General features: G+C 36.0%; 1 protein-coding gene across 2 annotated transcripts in view; it reads left to right on the top strand.

The window, feature by feature from the left end:
• The window catches only part of QSER1 (glutamine and serine rich 1), a 77,516-nt gene that overhangs the window by 45,941 nt on the left and 10,200 nt on the right, over positions 1 to 21,375 (top strand). The window contains exons 5-9 of one of the 2 annotated variants that reach the window (XM_075545933.1): positions 8,935 to 9,140; positions 11,073 to 11,189; positions 11,716 to 11,849; positions 14,359 to 14,573; positions 19,584 to 19,721. In XM_075545933.1, coding sequence (XP_075402048.1) covers positions 8,935 to 9,140; positions 11,073 to 11,189; positions 11,716 to 11,849; positions 14,359 to 14,573; positions 19,584 to 19,721 — 810 coding nt within the window. Of the gene's footprint in view, positions 1 to 8,811; positions 9,141 to 11,072; positions 11,190 to 11,715; positions 11,850 to 14,358; positions 14,574 to 19,583; positions 19,722 to 21,375 lie in introns of both variants that reach the window. The other variant, XM_075545932.1, reaches the window with a different exon arrangement.

Raw genomic sequence — 21,375 nt, 5'->3', positions numbered from 1 at the left:
CATTAATGAAATCAAATATAAATGAGATGTTGAGGGAAACTGATCTGTAAATCTTCACCCAACTCAAAGTAGTTTGAAAAGAAAAGTGCCGAGGTTGCACGTGCTAAAGGCAAAACATGGGAAAACCAAACTAGTTGCAGACAATACCAGCTCTCATAGTATTGTCTCCTCCATGGTTCACGTGGTATTTGTCATCTTTCATTAGGAAACATGCTTGGTGTCAGCCTCTGATATTTTATACTCTTTAGGAAAATAGCTCCTGGTATTTTATACTCTTTAGGACATTTTCCTTCTTGTTTGAGGTTCTAAGATTATCCATTTATTTTACAAAAAGTAGTTATAGAAGTTTGTTAGAGGTTGTCTAAACTTCTGAGAAGTCTCCTTTCACCCCTCTTTTTTCCTTTAGTAATCTGTGACTGAAATAAATTATAACTTACTTTCCTAATGCTTCACTTTATTTATATTTTCTAAATTCCTAGCATGGAATCTGTTTGAGCATAATAATTTTTTATCCTAATAATTTCAATCTATTTCCAGGTTTTACATGGTAGCATTTTATTATAATTTTACATCCATATTTTTCAAATGAGTTTGAGTTATATATAGGTTGTCTTTACCTTAATCTTGTTCACTTCTGTATTCAGGATTATACTACTCTCATAAATGGATTTGGAAAACATTTTAGGCTTATCTAAGCTTTGAGAAAACTTACCATATATAATAGAAGTTTAATAGAACTTTTTCTTAGCATTGATCTGGAATTCACTGTCTAAATTTTTCCTAATGTAGTTTGATCTATTTGGGACAACTTGAGAGAAACATGTTTTCTAGGAAAATTATCCCTTTTTACTTAGATTTTAAATTTTATTATAAAATTGTATGTATCATGTATCCCCTCATAGGTGTTTCCTGTTTTGTTTCTGTAGTTAATGATATTTTCTTGGTCTAATTGATTATTGGTGTCTTTTTCCTTATCAGTCTGTCAGAGGTTTGCCTGTGAAACAGTTTTTTCAAAGACCCAATTGACGTTTTTTGCTCCTGTTATCATTTTTTATTCATGTCTTTCTTAATTTCTACTTTTATCTCCTTCTGTTTTATGTGTCTTGACAGTTTTATAGCATGTTGAAGTCAATACTTTATACTTGATTCCCTAGTGGATGGCACGTAGACATAGCTGCACTGTTTTCTGGCCCTTTCCCACTGGTTTCAATTTATAACGCTCAGATGATTTTTTAAGATGGTTTGTCCTTTCCATTTGATTATCTTTTTATTTAAGATGGTGAGCTCACACCCCATTTTCCTAGCTGTTGTACTTCTAACTTTGGTATTTTATTACTAATTTAAGGACAAATAGAATATTGTGGTCAAGAAATATGCTTCCATTTTGAACTTCACTGAAATCTTATTAGTGGGCTGATAATATGGTCAAATTTGGGAACATTCCATTAATATAATACCCTGTTAATAGATTTCATTTGTTAACTATGCAAATCTGTATATTACTTATAGTTAATAAGATAAATGGAATTGGTTATCTAAGAAAGTAGTTCGTAATTATTATAATTGATTTATGGTATTTTATAGTTTGTATTCTCTACTATTGTGTATTTGATTTTTTTTAATAAAGAGTTTTTTTAAAATTCTCTCTATCCTTATTTGTTTTTAGATTGCTTGATCTGTTGATTCCTGAGAAAGGTGTGTTAAAGTTTCCCACTGTTTTACTATTTTTCCTAATACTATTTACTTGATGATATGTTTTGAAGCCATGTAATTGGGTGCATAAAAATTTACTACAGTTAAATTTCCTTTAACATAAAATCTTTTCCTCCTAATAATTTCCTCCCATAATATAGCTATACTAACCTTGTTAACATTTTCTTAGTGTATTTTCCATGTCAGTATTTTTTCTTAACATTTTTCTTATGAAATATAGTGCATATATGGAAATATGAGGGCGAGTCAAAAAGTATTTTCTACTGGGGTTCCAGTTCATACATGCACACATGTATTCTAAACAAAATGTATTTAAGTACATATCTCAAATAATTAAATTAAAAAGTAAACATCTGCAATCAGGGGCTCCAGACAATTTCTCTCAGTAATAACTTACCTTAGTCTCCATAGGGTACCTTTCCCTGCCCCTTTCAAAAAATGTAAGTAAAATAAAAATAGTAGCTTCTGAAGAGATCCTCTTGTTCAGTTGAATTCAGGGCAGAGAGGTCAGCTCAGAAGGTCATGGTGACTGTAGTTAGGGACTCCAGAGGGGTGATTTTAGCAGATTTTCTCAACACAGAACAGTCACAGAGGCTTATTGGGAAGACATTTTAAGAAAACTGAAAATTGCATTGGTGGTAAGACTAGGAAGATTGTGCTGAAGGTTTCTTTCCCAAGACCCAAAAAATATTTCCGAGGAGCTTGCTTTAAGTACCTTGATGATGCTAAAATAGCCATTTGGTGTCATCTCAGTCAAAGAGCACAGAATTCTTTAAGGAAGAGTTAGAGAGATAGAAAAATGTATAGACCTAGATGAAAAACCAATAGCTTCACATTTTGATATTTTTGTTTAATCAAGGTTCCTATGGTTTTATAGGAATAGTTTTTAACTTGTCTTCACCTAATACATTAAAAAAAATCACAAGAAAGAAATATCCATAAGTTTGAAAATCCAGACATTATTCAAAGAGTATGTTCTGATGATAATCAGTATTTTATAAGAGAATAGCAGTCAGAAAGATATAAAAACTGAAATAACATCCCATTTAGAAAACAATAGGTGTGACCATAGTGTGGCACAATGGCCTTTCATTAGAAGGCAAAGAAGTTAAGAAATGAGTGTTGGATTAAACCAAAATAATATAGGTAAAGAGGATATATTAAAAGCAGTTTTTGTGGTTTTCTTTAGAGAAAAAATACACGATGTGCCTTTGAAAAGAACCATTGAATAGGCAAATCTTTAATAGTTACGGGGGGGAAATACCAATATTCATTTAGAGCAAGAAAGGAGAACTTAACTACAGAAAAATTGATTATTTATAAAGCAATTACAGACAAATCCCTATACAGATCGAGAAATAAAATATTGCAGGTACCTCAGAAGCTTTCCTCTGGGTCCTCACAATTAGAAAACTCTCTCATAACCCCTAGTGTTAACCTCACTAACTTTTATGGTAATCATTTCCTTTTATAATTTTATCAATAGTGTATATATCTTTAAACACTGCTTTCATTAGGTTTCTTTTAAAGCTTGATATAGAGGGAATCATAGTGGTTTTATATCTTATTTCTTTTGCTCAACATAATATTTTAAAGATTTATCCATATATTGTGTATGCCATTGGTTTATTGATTTCCATTTGTAGGTTATTGCTTCATATGACCATGCTACAATTTATTATTCTTCTTTTGGCCATTTGGATTTTTCCAGATTTTAGTCGTTATGAATAATGTGGTTGTAAACATTATTTTTTGAACATTCTTAATTATATGTGTGTACTGGCACACATCTAAAAGCATTTCTGATTTTATATATTGTAGTGGAATTACTGGGCCTTATGTATCTATCTGTTCAGCTTTCTTTATCAATTTATACTCTGTCCACCAGTATACAAGAGTCCCTCGTATACCATATCTTCAACAAACTTGGTTTTGTGAGACCTTTTCGTTTATGCCACTCTGGTGGCTATTTAACAGTTTTTTGATATGTGCACTTCCTGATTATGAATGACTGAAGGTACCTTTTCATATTTTATAGACCATCTGACTTTCCTTTTTTGTTAGAACCTGTATTGCCCTTAAAAATTATTTATAGGGAAATTTATTGTTTCACAGTATTCTTTTGTTATTTACCTGTAAACAGATATGCTTCCTGTGCTCCTAGTGCTTTACCTTTCTACACTTTTCCCCTTTTACACTCTGGAGCCTTTTGTTGAATACCTGTTGTCATTTAGTCAATTACAGCATAGTATTTATCCATAGAGCAGCTAGTAGGTTCGAACCACCAATCCTTTGGTTAACTGCTAACACGCAGCTGTTGCCGCACCAGGGCTCCTTTTGTTATCTAATCTTGTTTTCCTTCAAGTTAGGTCTGACTCTTAGTAGCCCTGTAACATAACCCTAACACTTTGGTGAATTAACCAAAACAGGAAACAAGAAATGTCACTGCCATGTGTCAGTTCAGACTCAGCAGCCATAAACGACAAGGTAGACTTGCCCCTCTATGGGGGAGAAAACCTCTTCTTTCTCCATAGGAGCGCCTGGTAGTTGATTTCAAACTGCTAACCTCTCATTTTGCCACCCAACACATAGATCCCTATACCACCATGGCACCTCTTCAGTTGAATAGAGGACTTTAATTTTTAATGTAGCCAAATTTATTCATCCTTTTACCTTTTTAGAATCTTAATAGCTTTACTCCACACATTTAATTCTGTATTGTTTGACCCAGTTGTGCCAATGTGATTTATTGGGAAATTCTTTTTCCAGACAATTTTCATACGTAGCTGAATGTATTTGGGTCTGCTTTGGGCTTTTTGATTTGTTCCACTGATTAACTTGTCTGTCCCGATGTCACTACCACCACTAAGGTGGTATTCAGATTTGCCATCAGATCAAAATGTCTTTTTGGCAGTTTGTTTGATCCAGATAAGGTCCACACATTGGTCCTGTGGTTGGTTAATATGTCTCTTTAAATTCTTTTACTCTGTAGGTTTCCGTCGCCAACAAATTTATTTGTTGACGAAAGTGGATGTTCTATATTTCATATGGTCATAATTTTTCTAGTTATCTTTTATGGTAAGCTCAATATATTCCTTTGTAATATTTCCTATAAATTCATAGTTGGACTATATAAGCCTTGAACCAACTTTTTTTTGTGTGAGAATTACCTCATACATGCTAATATATTATTCTTCCTTCAAGAGCCTCTTAACATCTTGATTATCTCCCTTTTTGTGATGTCAAATGGCAATTGCTGATCAACAAATACCCAAATTAAAAGGAACCCTGGTGGTGCTGTCATGAAAGCACTAGAGCTGTGGTTGGCACTCACCTGCTGCTCCGAGAGAGAAAGGTGCACCAAGTAGAAACCCAACAGGGCAGTCGGGATCGACTCGATGACTACAGGGGACTTTGGGGAGCAGATCCATGAAGTCATTGTGGAATCAAGATAGATAATTTAGTCCGACCTAGTCTTTATTATCTACACTTTTATCAACTTTATTGATTGATATAGCTCACATACCATATATTCACCCATGTTAAAGGGTGATTCACTGATTTTCATTTATTCACAAGATTTAATAAACCATCACCACTATCTACTTTTATTACATATGTATCCTCTGAAAGGAACCTTATGTCCATTGGTTGTCACTCCTTTGTCACCCACCGGTCAATAGAAAACTGCCAGTATACTTTCTGTCTCCATCTACTCACCTATATTTGGATATTTCATATAATAGGAATCATAATACGTGGCTTTTTGAGACCAGCTTTTGCCATTCAACATTATTTTCAAAGTTTATTCATGTAGTTAATTATATCAGTACATCATTCTTTGTGCTGCCTAATGTGGATAAGCCATCTATTCATCTGTTTTCAACACTTTCGTTTTCTATTTTATTTTCTGTCATTTTATCTGTGTTCATCGATCTATGGTTTTTCTGAGCTATCTTCTATTTATTAATTCTTGAACCATAGCTCTTCTTTCATTAAACTAATCAATTAGGTTCTTACTTTCAGTTTTTGTGTTTTTCAGCTTCAGAGATTTTAGATCATTTAGTTCAGAACTGTGATGTTTCTTTTACTATTTCTAATTCTTCGCTTAAATTAAGTTTGGCTTTTATCCCCACAAATATAGTAAGCATCATTTTTTTAGAGTCTATGCTTGGTAATTTCACTAGCCCTGGTGCCATCGCGGTTACGTGTTGGGCTGTGGTTTGCAAGGCTCCTGGTTCAAAACCACCAGCGGCTCTGTGGAAGACGGGCTTTCTACTCCCATAAAGGGTAGTCTTGAAAACTCACTGGGGCAGTTCTTCACAGCCTTAGAGGGTTGCTATAAGCTGGCATAGACTTGATAGCAGTGAGGTAGCAAGTTTTGTTTCATTTTCTGTCCTTGCTTCTCATTTACTGATTATTTTTTATTGTTACACTTTTTTCTTTCTCCGTACTTATCATCTTAAGAAAAAGAGTGTTTTCCAAAAATTCCTTATGATTTTACCTTTTCACCAGCAATATATGAAGGTTCTAATTTTTCCATATTCTTGGCAATACTTGTTATTGAATTATATTGTTTAAATTGTGGTTCAAAATATATAACACCAATTCAGTGATTTCCATATGTGAATTCAGTGACATTAGTTATGTTCATCAGTACTGTGTATCATTATGACAATTCTTTTCAAAAACTTCCAGTGCCTCCTAAGCAACTTCCCTTTTTCCCCTCCCCCCTACTCCTGATAATCACGAAATGACTTTGGTCTCTACGTTTGCCTATTTTATGTAAGTGAGATTGTTCAATATTTGTCTTATTTTGAAGGTCTATCCATATTGTATTTGTTTCAGGACTTCGGTTTTTTTTTGTATGACTGAATTATATTCCTTTTTGGTATATACCATAGTTTGCTTATCTACTCACCTATTGGTAGACATTTAGGTTGTTTATACTATTTGGATATCATGAATAGCACTGCAATGAACAGTGTTGTTTTTCTAGGTACTCTTGGGTTTTAAAGTAGCTCAGTTTGTAACATTTTCAGTATTCAACAAACTGTTCCTTATAGTTGCTGTATCGTTTTACATTCCTGTCAGCAATGGACGAGGATTCCAAACTTCCCATATCCTGTTCCACACCTATAGTATTTTCCTTTAAAAAAAATCATGAACATTTTAGTAGGGGTTGGGCCATACCCTGTTGTGGTTTCTGTTTGCATTTCCCTAATGACTAATGGGAGATGAATAGTGGTTAAATGCTTGCTTGCTAATTGAAAGGTTAACAGTTTGAACCCAACATCCATTCTGCAGGAGAGAGAGACAGCTTAGGAAAGCTGTTTGAACCGTTCTGCCTTGCCCTATAAGGTCACTTTGAATTAGAAACTAATCAACAGCAGTGACTTATTTATGGTTTGTTGTTTGTTTGTTTGTTTTGGAAATGACTAATGACATTGAGCATCATTTCATGTGCTTGATGATGGTTTGTATATCCTCTTTGTGGAATTTGTATTTTTATTAAGCCATTCTAATAGATGTGAAGAGGTATCTCCTTTTGATTTGGACCTTTCTCATGACTAAAGGTGGAACATCTGCTGGGGCTGTTGAGTAAGTTAAGTGTTGGATTGCTAACTGTAAGGTCAGCTGCTCCAAGGGAAAGCGTTGAGCCTGTGCTCCCATGAAGATTGTTTTAAAAACCCTCCACAGTTGCTTTTAGTCAGACTCAATGGCCGTGGGTTTGCTTTGCTGCTGCTTCTTAATGACTGAGACAGCAAGCATCCTTTCCTGCACTTATTGGCTTGTTTGTTTTAATTTTTGAGGTGTGAGATTTTTTTGTTTATTTTACACATAAATATTTGATAAATATATGAATTTCAATGTGTTCCTCAATCTTGGGACTATATTCTCACTTTCTTGATGATAACATTTATAGTATAAAGGTTTTAAGACCAATTTATTTTTCCTTTTCTCCCTAGTGTTTTTGATGGAAATAAGACCATTACCTAACTCAGAGTCACAAAGAATTATGCCTTTGTATCCTCCGAGAGTTTCATTCAACAATTCAAACCCATTCTGATTCAACCCACCCATTGCATTCCCTCAGTGTGCCATCTCTTGTCCCACTTCCCCTCTGTGCTTCCTGTTTTCATTCCTTCTTGTTTCCTATGGGCGTTGGACTTGGGTCAATGCTGCCTTTTGATCTGATTTTTCTAACCTGGAGGTAAGTTCAGATCCAGATTTGAAGGATGTCTAAGGCAGTTTTTGAGGGTCCCACTAGTTGCTATTTAACCATCAAGACTAGTCTCTTAGGATTTTTGAGTTCTGTTCCACATTTTTCTCCACTCTTTCCGGGACCTTCTAATGATTCCTTTCAGAGAACAGTTGGTATCATCAAGTTCTTTTGATGTTAGTGATGTGTGGAGACTTGTTCTCATGGTCTACTGGGCCATTGGACTAATTGTTTCCATGTATCTTTGGGCTCTCATCACTTTGTCCTGTGAGTGAGGAGAGACCAGTCGTTTGTACCTCAGTCAGTGGCTTTTCCTGAGCTTTTAAGACTCTAGTCAGTGTTCACCAAATTAGGATGTAAAACATTGTCTTTGAAAACTATGTTATGCCAGTTGGCCTGGGTGTCCCCCAGGATGATGGTCTGGGGACTCTAAGTCCAGTGATTTGTTACCTCAAGGTATTGGATTATATCTTAGTTTTCATAACTTTGTCCTCTGTATTTACCACCACATTCATGGATATATTTGCAGCCAAAGTAAATCGACATACACAAATATTCGGTCAAACGTGTATACATTCATGGGTGATACCCTCACTCTCCCTATGGCTGAAGCTGTGTGTCTTATAGATGATGCCCATTATCAGGTTGAGGAAACTCCCTTTTATTCCTAGTTTGTTGAAGGTCTCAGTCAGCTTATCACCCAGATGCATTTCTTTCCTGTTTGATTCTTAGAAATGAACAACCATCCATTTTAAATTTATTGTTGTGGTTTTGAATGTTTCAGTCAAGTTTTCCTTTTTAAAGTGTCCACATTTTACTAAAAATAAGTAAATACCTAAGCATTTGTAATACTGATTTGCTTTTGCTTGCTTTAGTTTCAGAAGCCCGACAGGTGGCAACTACTAATCCCACAGCCAGTGCTACGAGTAACGCTACTGCTTCCTCCACGACTGTGGGTGCTGTTAAGCAAGAATCTCTCCACTCCTCTTCATCTACAGTGAATATTCCAGAAAATGTAAATGCTGCAGAACCCCTGAAGCACAATGAACACGATGGTCTTCCTTCAGAACAGTTTGCTAAAGGGCAGGACTCTGTGGCCATAGAAGGTTGTACGGATGAGGAGAACACAGAAAGCGGAGGAGAAGGCCAGTACCGAGAACGTGATGAGTTTGTGGTAAAGATTGAAGACATAGAGACTTTCAAGGTGATGTATATGTTCCCAAGTGTAAAGATCACAGTTTGGAGTGCAGTCATTTCAGTTGGATCTAACTTAAATGGCAAAAAGTGAAAAAAAAATGGCAAAAAGTGTTATTTTTATAAGTACTTATATAAGAAAATCAATCTGGTATCCATGTGATATTTTGAAAAGAAAATAGTTGAAAGTACTTTTAGTATTGTATATTTCTGACTAGTCGGTATGTTACATTTAAGAACTAATAATTAGAACATTTGAGAGGCTCCTCGTTTCAGTGTTAATCAACTTATATTAGAAGTTTGGCGAAAATGGCTAGGTATCCAATTTAAAACTCTGAAGAAAAGCCATTGGATTATCATGTAAAGAATTAGATTTATTTTCATTAACTCATTTCTAGAACCATGTGTTCAAGAAAATGGTTTCTATGCTTAAAGCTATTTTAGGGAATTTTACTGGTTTGCCTTTTTTTTAATTAGTTGGGGAAGAATGATATTAAAAAATAGAAGACCCCCCAATAAAAAGATTTATTAATTAAAAAAAGAAAATAAATGTCTAGAATGAATGATGGCAACATATGTATAAATATGCTTGATGCAATTGATGTATGGAATGTTATGAATTGTAAGAGCCCCCAATAAAATGATCTTTCAACTATAAAAAAAAATAGAAGAACATAATGTTCAAGTTTATGTTCCTACCAAGCACAATGAATTATTATTAGTATATCTCTTCTGGTTTTCTCTATATATAGCATTAAAATTATATAAATAATTATGATAGTATCAATGAAGAAAAACATTCAGGTCCTTTAACTGCAAAAGGGTACCAGGCTACTCAAGTACAGACTAAATAATAAACTTCAAAGAAATAATATCAAGGCGAACAAGGTGGGTCGAAGGGGAGACCCAAAGCCCATCTGTAGACAATTGGACATCCTCTCACAGAAGGGTCACAAGAAAGGGCCAAGTCAGCAAGGGTACAGTGTAGCACCTACAAAACACACAGTGTTCCTCTAGTTCTTTAATGCTTCGATGCTTCACTACTCCCACTATCACAAACCCAGTTCTATCTTACAAATGTGGCTAGACTGGAGTATGTACATTGGTACCGTAAGAGCTCTCAACACATGGAATCCAGGACAGATTAAATCCCTCAGGACTAATAATGAGAGTAGCAATACCATGAGGGTAGAGGGCAGTTGGGGGTTGGAAAAGGGGAACCAATTGTAATGATTGAAGTATCACACACACACACACACACACACACGAGGAAGTGAGTGAAAGGAGAGAGTAGACAGTGTAAGATATGAAATAATAATAATATATAATTTATCAAGGGTTCATGAGGGTGGGAGGGAACAAAAGAACTAACAAAGGGGTCAAGTAGAAAATGTTTTGAAAAGGATGATGGAAACGTGTACAAGTGTGCTTGATACAATTGATGTATGGATTGTTACAAGAGCTATAAGAGTCCCCAATAAAATGATTTTTTTTTTACATTTTATTAGGGGCTCATACAACTCTTATCACAATCCATACATATACATATACATACATCAATTGTATAAAGCACATCCGTACATTCTTTGCCCTAATCATTTTCTTTCTTTCTTTTTTTTTTTAATCTTTTTTATTGGGGCTCATAAGGCTCTTATCACAATCTGTGCATACATCAAATGAGCAAAGCACCCTTATACATTCGTTGCACTCGTCACTCTCATAATTCACCTTCCACTTGGGTTCCTGGAATCAGCTCGGTTTCCCTTTTTTTCCCCCCATCCCTAAAATGATTTTTTTAAAGAAAACAATTGTTATAGAGGTTCAACAAGGTGAAAGATTTCAAAAATGAAATAGATAGGTCTTTAAAGTTCTTTTCAATTCTAAGATTTTATAAATTTAATCTGTGATCTTGTTTATAAATATAAATAACTCTTTATTACAGGAGGCTTTAAAATCAGGAAAAGAACCCCCAGCTATTTGGAAAGTACAAAAAGCCTTATTACAAAAGTTTGTCCCTGAAATTCGAGATGGGCAAAGGGAATTTGCTGCAACAAATAGTGTAAGTACAGAGCTTGTTTACATTAGCTTTACTATTTTTTCATTGTGATTCTAGGGAAAATACATTATTTAAAGTTACTTTTTATAGTCTTTTTAATAGCAGAGTGTGTGGTAATCTCTGATTTTAAAATAAAATCAAATGAGAAAATGTGAATACTAAAATTATTTCAGATGTATGTTTTTAATAAAGGAATTAGCGTTGTTCATACAGAATCCAAATAGACTTAGTGGCTGTTATGTTGATTCTTCACTCAGATAGGCTGATTTTATCAGAAGACCGACAATGTGATGTTTTTGTAGTTGTTCAGTAGCTTGAGTAAATTGGATTTTATTGATGAGCCAAAGGAAACAGCATCTCTGTGTGGGCTTCCATGAAAAATGAGCCCGCTGAGAAGACTTTGATTCAAGGTGAAATTTTGGCAGAGCTGCGTTTTTGATGGCTAGATGAGTATCAGTCAAGGCAACAAAGTAATATGTGTTATGTACAAATTGTACAATTATGTAATTTGAAGGGTTTGTTTTCTTAGTACCTTGGATATTTTGGAGATGCCAAGAGTAAGTACAAAAGGATATATGTGAAGTTCATTGAAAATGCAAACAAAAAGGAATATGTCCGAGTGTGTTCCAAAAAGCCAAGAAATAAGCCTTCACAACCTATCAGGTATTTATTTTCTAATTTACTGTACTCCAAATATAAATCCTAACTCCTGTATCTGTGACTATATTCCCATTGAGGAATGAGTTTTCTGTTAGGTTAATGAGACAATATCTGTGCAGAGTGTGGTTAAATATATCTGTTTAGAGACACAGGAGAGGTAAAACGAGCTACTAAGTAAGCAGAGATGGAGGAAGAGAAAGCCACGCCATTTGAAACTCACCCAGGAGCAGCACTCAAAAGAGACAAGGACCTTCCTTCAGAGCCAAAAGAGAGAGAGCTATTTCCTAGAAAAGACTCAGGCCTTCTAAACTTAGAGGACCTGAGCTTGCTTGTTGCAGCGTCTGCTTGTGATGCTTGTGTTAGAGCAGCACTGCACAGTGCCTAGGACGGGGTGTGACCCTCTCCTCAGGCCAGCACGTAAAGCTCATAGTCATGCATGGTGGGATGAGCTTCCTTTTCTCTCTCTCTGAGTATTTTTTATGTCACTGAGGTGTGGTGAAGACATTAGAGTTAAAGACTTAAGATTTGAATCTAGCTCTTTGTGACTTAATATTAAATAATCCTTTCTGAAGCCCGTTGTTGTTTTGTGCTGTCGAGTCATTTCTGACTCAGTGATCATTTGTACAACAGAATGAAACTGCTCAGTCCTGTGACATACTCAGAATCGTTCTTTTGTTTGAGTCTATCGATACACTGTGTCAATCAATCCTGTCAAAGGCCTTCCTCTTTTTTTGCTGTCCCTTGACTTTACCAAACATGATATCCTTCCCCAGGGTCCAATCTCTCCTGACAACATGTCCAAAGTACATGAGACCAAGTCTTGCCCTCCTTGCCTCTAAAAGAGCATTCTGGCTGTACTTCTTCCAAGTCAGATTGGTTTGTTCTTCTGGTAGTCTCAGGGACCATCAACATTCTTCACCAGCACAACAATTTCAAATTCATCGTTTCTTCTTCGATCTTCCTTCGTCAGTGTCCAAATTCACATGCATATGAGGTGATTGAAAATATTATGGCTAAAAAAAGAAAATGACATGGCTTGGATCAGGTGTACCTTAATGCTCAAAGTAACTTCCTTGCTTTTCAACACTTTTCTGCAGCAGATTTATCCAGTACAGTGCATCATTTGATCTCTCGACTGCTGCTTCCATGAGCATTACTGTGGACCCAAACAAAAAGAAATCGTTGACCACTTCAATCTTTTCTCTATTGATCATGATATTACTTACTGGTCCAGTGGTGAGGATTTGGCTTCTTTACATTGGTCACCACAACATGAGGAATGGTATTAAAAGGTTGCGGCATTAGGAAGGTTGAGAACCACTGAAATAGAGTAAAGCCTGTGGGTGTAAAGCCTTCATTTCCATCTATAAAAGAAAACAAAAATGCCTTTCCCACATACCACTGTCTCAAACTTAAAATAAGAAAAACCTTGAGAAAGCACCTATGAGCCCTTCACTGTACTAGACAAATGTGTAGTAGAATCGTCATCATTCTCAGTGTCACTTGGTTGTCTGGAGGGAGATCAGGTGGCACAGTACTTGTGTGTTAGGCTGCTAACCACAAGGTCAGTGATTCGAAATCACCAGCCTCTCCATTGGAAAAAGGAGGCTTTCTACTCTTGTAAAGTTATTGCCTTGGAAACCTACCTTGGTCTTGTATTGGCAGATCTGCCTTGCCCTATAGGGTTGCTATGAGTCAGAATCAACTTTAGGGCAAAACTTGAGTTTTGAGGGTTTATTTGGTTGTTGTCTGGAGTATGACTTTTGAACAGTGGTTCTCAACCTTCCTAACGCCGCAACCTTTTAATACAGTTCCTCATGTGGTGGTGACCCCCAACCATAAAATTATTTCAGTTGCTGCTTCATAACTGTAATGTTGCTACTGTTATGAATCGGGCAACCCCTGTCAAAGGGTCGTTTGACACACACACATATACCCCTAAGGGGGTCACGACCCACAGGTTGAGAACCGCTGCTCTAGAAGCTAACTGACAAGTGGCCTAGTGCCAGGGAAGTCTAGTCCTATTTATGTACCCATCTTGTAAAAGCAGCTTGCCTTTTTCACCTAAACCTGGTACATCCAGAGCCTGTGGGAGTTTTGAAGTTCAGTGTTAAATATGGCCATTGGAATTTATCATGTGTTATGTCTTTAAGCCCATCGATCATCTCTTATATGTAGTGTCTGGAAGATGAGTCTATAAAGAGACAAGAAGGTGAAGAAAAGAAGAAAGGGTTTATTACCCCTTTAATTATTAACTCCTATTGAGTCATTGTGAATCAGAATTGACTCTAGTAATGAATCTTTAATATGTGACTATATTGACCATTAGCATTTAAAGAATGTTTTTGTGAAGTCACCATTGGAGATGGTAGGACAGGAACTGTGTTTTTCAGGTGTTGACAAGGTAATAAGTTGTTTCTTCTGTTGTGATTCCTCTATTTAATTGCATTTTCTCATTTATTTTAGTCTAACAATGTGTTCGTGTTAACCCATTTGGTTTGTAAAATTTCAGAAATGTTCAGGCTAAACCAAGCAGTAGCAATAAGACTTCTGATCCTCCAACACCAAAAGCTGCAACTACAAAAGCCCCTTCCATGAAACCCAAAGTTAAGCAGCTAAAAATAAAGGCTGAACCACCCCCAAAGAAACGGAAGAAGTGGAAAGAAGACTTTTCATCATCCCAGTCTGACTCATCTCCTGAGATCCACACCAGTAGTGATGATGAGGGTGAGTTGTATATGGATTGAACACGTCAGTAACTTGAGATTATCCACATAAATGAGGGAGCAGTAATATTGATGACAATATATTTGTATTATTTTGTGGAGAAATTTATCTTCCTAATTAGGTTCTGCTTTGACTCCTATGAACATAAGCTCCCTTTTCCTGAGAACATAAACTGATAGTGCAGTGGACGCACACGTGCCACAGCACAGTAATGAAGGAAATGAGCTGAAACACACCCCTGTGGCTTCTCCCATTAATAATGACAATTAGCTCACCTCTTGGAGTAGAATAAATGACTAAGAATCATCTAGTTTAAGTTTCTCCGTCTGAGTTCATATTAAAAAAGTAAATGAACCTAGACAACAGCAACTCTAAAATTGTAGTTAATGCTAGATAGTAATATTTATACACAAAGGGGGTGCAGAAAGGTCATGGGAAAATGGAATTCACAGATAGAACATCCCCACAAACTGTCTGAAGCTCTTTTGTTTATACATCTACCCATAACTTAGCTAGGTATTTTCTCTGTGTCTCGCTTTTCTCTTTAAAATGAGACGGCCAAAATAAAAGGCCAACTGTTTCAAACTTGTTGATTTTGAAACCTTTTTCTCCTTTTAAAAATGGGGGGGAGCCATTATAAAATATTTGTTTATGATAAAAGTCTTTTGACATTATATTGGAGATCAAAACTAAGTTTTAAAGCATAAGACTATCTGGGCTATCAAAGCATGATGTGTGACATACGCAGTTTAGTGTCCACATCAGGGGTGTGCCACCTGTGAACAAAATCTCACCCACAGATTTTGTTGTCGCTGTTGTTGTAAGTAAAATTTTGTTAGAACACACCCATACCCATATATATATATATATATATATATATATATATATATATATGTTGTTTGTGTAGTAACCCACCACAGTTAACTCCAATGTAACCGTAATGTATTAGTTAAGGGTAGCCATTTTGTCAATGTACCCATACTATGTTAATTAGCCTGAATGTAGCCTTTTTTTTCTTGACCCAAGTATGACCACTGTGCAACTACTGTAATTCCTTTTGTAACTTCTGTAACTGCTGACCAGTTGCCATTTATTTTTTAAGTTGCTGTTGCTTGTAACCCCCCTTATTATTTTTATAAGTTTTCATTTTTCCATATATCATAATGCCACCTGCCCTTGTGCCCTTTTGTTCCACAGTGTAAAATCCCCCCACTTTAAGCACTTGTGGTCAAGCTTGAAGTAGGCTCTAGCCGCCTCGATCACCGGCTAATAAAGGATTAACCGCGTGTGGGTTAATTAATCTCGTCTCAGTACTACACTTGTGATTGCTTTCCCAGCACAGAGGCAGATTTTAGTAGTTACTACAGAGACCACATGATCAGCAAAGCCTAAAATAATTACCAGTAGGTCCTTTAAATAAAGTTATCCAACCTCATTTCTTTTTGAGAGTATAAACTTGAAGGTTCAGAGGGAAAGATGAAGGAAATGTTGAAGGCCCTGTATGCTATGCTGAAGCTAAAGCACATAGGATTTTGTAGGCCAAGTTGTAGTTTGAGGAGGGATAAGTAGAGTAACCTGGTGAAATTCGAATTGAGACATCAGTCTTGGCATGACTTGAGGATTTAGAACTACATACTAGTAACAGTGATGGAACCAATATTGTATATTCAATGAATTTAAGGTGTAAAATTGGCAAGACCTAAATGATAGATTAGGCGTTTGGAATGAAGAAGTTGATACCCAGAATAATTTCTAGCATTGTCAGCATTCATATTGCTAATGTTACAGATTATTAGTTGTTTGTTGTCATCAAGTCGGGTCTGAGTCATGAGGACCCCATGTGAGCAGGAAGACTTTGGAACTGCTACGTAGGGTTCTCAAAGCTATGACCTTTCAGAAGTAGATTGCCAAACTTGTCTTCCAGGACATCTGAGTGGATTCGATGGTCCGCATTTCATGTGGTAATTGTGTGTTTAATCATCTGTGTGAACAAAGGCTCACTCAGAGAAGTAGAGTTAAAGTGTCTTCGCTAGTGCAACTCTCTCGCTGCCATCGAATCAGTCTGATCTCGTAGCGACAGGGTAGAACTGCTCCTGTGGGTTTCTGAGACTAACTTTTTATGGAAGTAAAAAGCCCCTTTTTCTCCTGTGAAGCAGCTGGTGGTATTGTGGCCTTGTGGATCACAGTCCAGCGCAAAACCACCATGCCACCCTCCACTACAACAGTCTATTCCAAATACACTTTGTAAAACTACATTTGAGTGTTTACTAGAAATATGTACTTCAAAATTTATAAAGAAATCCGTGCTTTCGTATTATAAAGCATTGTTATTTTAGCTGCTAGCGGTCCTACTTACTGCTTACGATAGGGAGATACTCCATTTCCACTCATCTTACACTGCTTCCTCAAATGACAGACTGTTACCATCCCTGTGATAACTTCAATGACCACTAGGCGTCACTAGTACACTATAGAAAGTAAATATTGACAGTAAAATCATTTATGAGCTGGCCATTTTCAAAGTCTCTTTTTTTTTTTTTAAGTCTCTTTTTTTAAGACCGCTTTACTATCATCAGAATTAATTGAGTATTTTAAAAACTCATGTTTATATAGGCTGAATCTATATTTGCCAGATAACAATTAAAATTTAAATTTAAAATCGGTCCATTATATATGGATGTAATTTTTAAAAATAACTATACCAAATTAGCAATATTTAGTATTTGGAGTTCCTAAGTTCATATTTGCTTCTAAATTCTTTTTCTTGTTTAAAATATATAAAGCAAACCCAGCCTCACTTACATATATAACAGGAAAGGGTGGAATGTTTTGCATGCCTTTATAGATAATTGTGGATATTTTTAAATACTTAAAACAGTAGTGATAGTTTGCTGAGCATTTCTTGCTCTGTTACATTAAAATCTATTTGTTCATTTTATAATTGGGTGTGTGATCCATGCACAATTTTATGAATTGGTCATTTGGAAAATACTAGGTAGCTCAGTGATATAGATCTTTGGAATGCTTATACATTTTATTTTATTATACCAAATTAAATTCATTTTTAAAATGCCCCCACTTGGGAAGGGGGAGGGAGGGCACAAAGAACAGCTGATACTAAGAGCTCAAATAGAATATTAGAAAATGATGATGGCAGCATCATACAAATACACTTGAAACAATAGATGTATGGAATATTATAAGAGTTGTAAGAGCCCCTAATAAAAGTATTTTTTTTAAATATCACAGCTGATCTCAGTAATGAAGTGTTTAAGTGTTAAGAAGCTCTTAAGCTTATAGGGACAGTTGCAAATTTTACAGAACGTGTTTTCACAAAATCTCAAAATGTATCACTAACAGAAGATAGAGCCAGCTGTTCCTTTAAGTACAGGTACACGTTACTGGTTTTTAAGAAAATGTCCACCAGATGCTTGAATGCATACCATGTCTATCAGTCACTCATTCAAATAAAAACTGCAACCATGTGAAAAAGTGGATAGTCCGACTTGAAAGTCATACAGGAGCTGATTCCTACTACATTTTGCTTTGCCAGTGCTTCACGTGTACTTCTCATTTCATCACAGAATATTAAACAGACATTCACTTTGTCTTCATAAAAACGACTCAAAGCATTTTAACTTCTAAGTCAATAACTTCATTGTAATAGTTTTATGAAATAAGAAGGACATTTACTTTTCAGTTCTGATTTAAAATGACATTTATTCATAAATTATGCATTATAGGAAGAACTCTAAAATAATACCACTGAGCCAGGTCTGACTGGTGGTGACCCTTACGGACAATGTGGAGCTGCCTGTTGGGCTTCTGAAAATATAACTCTTGACGGGAATAGAAAGTCCTGTCTTTCTCCTGAGGAGCACCTACCTGATGGTTTTAAACTTCAGACCTTGAGGATCGCAACCCACTCACTACATAACCACTGTGCCACTAGAACTCATTTTGTAGGAAGAGTGGAAGTTTAATTAATTTTTAATGCTTCATCAAGAACTGTTTTTAAATGAAACTGGCTTTTTTTTCCCACCTGCAAGTGTACTGCTGTGACATGACCTCTCGTACAGATGGAGCCAGTAGTTTGACTAATGCTAAGCAAGGCACCAGCAGTTTACCCAACATTATTTTGTACCATTTCTGTAAATGTCAGCACAGTGAAAAAGGCAACTAACATCTTAATCATACTATGAAAATAATGTTGAGGTCAAAGACCCCCTGAATGTATCATGGTACCTCCGGGGGTCAGGACTAAAAACTGCCTTTTTTAGGGCATAAAAGATAATTGCACGTTTGTATGGAAAAAGTTAAAATTGAGAGACTCTTGTTTTATTTAAGATATAAGAGATAGATTTTGAAGTTCTTAACATGGAATTTAAGTGGGATTTGTTTACATTCATTTTCTAAAATATGTATTGACCCTATGCCATAATTTCATAGCGATTTGGGTGTGGCGGCAAGTAGGAATAGATATTAAATATTCAGATGTTTTGTGATTTCTTTATGACCTGATGACTATAGCCAGAGCATCAGGTTTTGAGTAACACAACCTGGTAATGTACAAAGGTGTTTGTGGGAAAACTCCCTTATCTTTTAATTACGGTTTCCACAGACATTTGAAAGCCCCCACATATGTCCTGTTAGGGACCAAGTGCAAAGAAATAGGTTCCCACTAAACTTTGGTCTCTAAGTGCTGAACTGATATTTGACTTCAAGATCTTATGGGAAACTTTTCAAAAATATGTTTGGACTTCATCACCAGTACCTCCACCGTCGACCAGCAATTCTGTCCCTGGAGGTCCAGCAGTCTGTTGTTGTTTTTTGTTTATTAAACTCTCATTGATTCTGATGTGCAAACCGTTTTTATAGCAGCATAAGAGAACTTTGCATTTGAGAAGTTCTTGCCTGTGAGTTTTCATTTGTTTATGGACTCTTATAGAGAAAGTATTTTAAAAGTTGTCAGGAGGGAAAATTTAATGTTTCCTTTCCTCCCCCTGCCAGAATTTGATCCTCCAGCTCCCTTTGTCACTCGTTTTTTGAACACGAGAGCAATGAAGGAAACCTTTAAGAGCTACATGGAATTGCTTGTTAGCATTGCCTTGGACCCTGACACAATGCAAGCCTTGGAGAAGAGCAATGGTACAGATTTCTAAGTAGTGCTTTCTTGGTCGTACTTTCTGCATTTCTTTTTTTCTGTTCTGTATTGTTTATATATGATCTGTGTACTCTATGCCTATATGTTTTAGTAAAAATTTATAATATCTTAGATTATTTCAAATGAGTCATATCTTCTCACATGTTGTCTGAATATTTGAACTTTATATTGAATGTGTTTTGTATTGATTTTTGCCAGTGGGGAAATTATGTAACTACCCACCAGTTTCTTTCCATTCTAGAGGCTTCATAGTATTTCACTGCCTTACATGAAACCTAAGTTAAAGGTACAGATGTTAAAATACTTTGTTTTCTGGTAATTAGGAAGATGATAATGGTATAGAGATAAAATATGTTTTTATTTTCCATGACAGATACATCTCAGAAAAGCTATTTTCTAATTGATCAAAATAATATATGTACTAGGTTCCACTCAATGTTATTTCTTTATCCTTCTACCCTTTTCCTTTGATAATTATGTTTATTGTAAAATGGACAGTATTTACATATGACAAAGTGATAATTCATAAGTTTAATAATATTCTTTGATCATTTTTACTCCATCTACTGTAGCATCTACCAGTGCCAAGGAGAGCAGGAGTAAAAAATTACTAGGACAGTTTTTGCTAGTCTTTTATAAAATTAAGTAGTGTGGATATAAAATCAAAAGATTCTAAGAGCAGAGTAATCAGTAACAAATACAATTCAATAATAATGTCTATTGCTTTACAAATCTCAAATACTTTGACACATATTATTTTTACTTTAGCCCCAGAACAACTGAGAGCCATTTGGGGAGGGGGGAGGGATGAGATACAGAAAGGTTAAGTGACCTGCATAAGGACCCAAAGGGCTTCTAATTTCCAAACCACTGTTTTTTCTTACTATATTATCAGGCAAAAATATCCTCAAAATCACTGCCATCAAGTCTATCCTGACTCAGAGACCCCATAGAACCAAAAGAACTGCCTTCTGAGTCTTCAAGACTCTAATTCTTTATGGGAATAGAAAGCCCTATCTTTCTACTTCAGAGTGAACTGGTGGTTTCAAACTGATGAACTTTGGTTAGCAGCCCAACTTGTGGTCACTACACCAACAGGGTTCCCTCCTAATCAGACCGTACTCCTCATGGAGCTGTCATTTGAGAGCCATGGGAAGCTAGCCACGGACCTTAGAAGTTGTGTAGTGCCATCAAGCCCGTTTTGAAGAACACAGTGTGCAGTGGAATGGGACACTGCCTGGCCTGTGCCATCCCCACAGTGATTGATATCTCTGAGTTCACGGTTCCAGGCACTAGTTTAATGAATCGATCCTTCGGGGTCTTCCTTTCTTCTGAGCACATGTCCAAAGTATATGAGATGAGGTCTCAGTGCCCTTGCTCTTAAGGAACAGTCTAGCATCACTTCTTCCAAGCCATGGTGTATTCCGTACTTTCACCAACACTAATTCAAATACATCAATTTCTTTTGGTCATCCTTATTCAATGTCCAGCTTTCACGTACATAAGAGGTAATTGAATATGCCATGGCTTGGTCCGGTGCCCCTTAGTATACAAGGTAACAGCTTGGCTTTGTAACACTCTAAACAGGTCTTTTGCAGATTTTCCCAGTGCAGTATGTTGTTTGATTTCTTAATGGCT

This window comes from Tenrec ecaudatus, chromosome 4, assembly GCF_050624435.1.
Source record: "Tenrec ecaudatus isolate mTenEca1 chromosome 4, mTenEca1.hap1, whole genome shotgun sequence".
NCBI lineage: Eukaryota > Metazoa > Chordata > Mammalia > Afrosoricida > Tenrecidae > Tenrec > Tenrec ecaudatus.
This window is presented reverse-complemented; position numbering and strand designations above follow the sequence as displayed.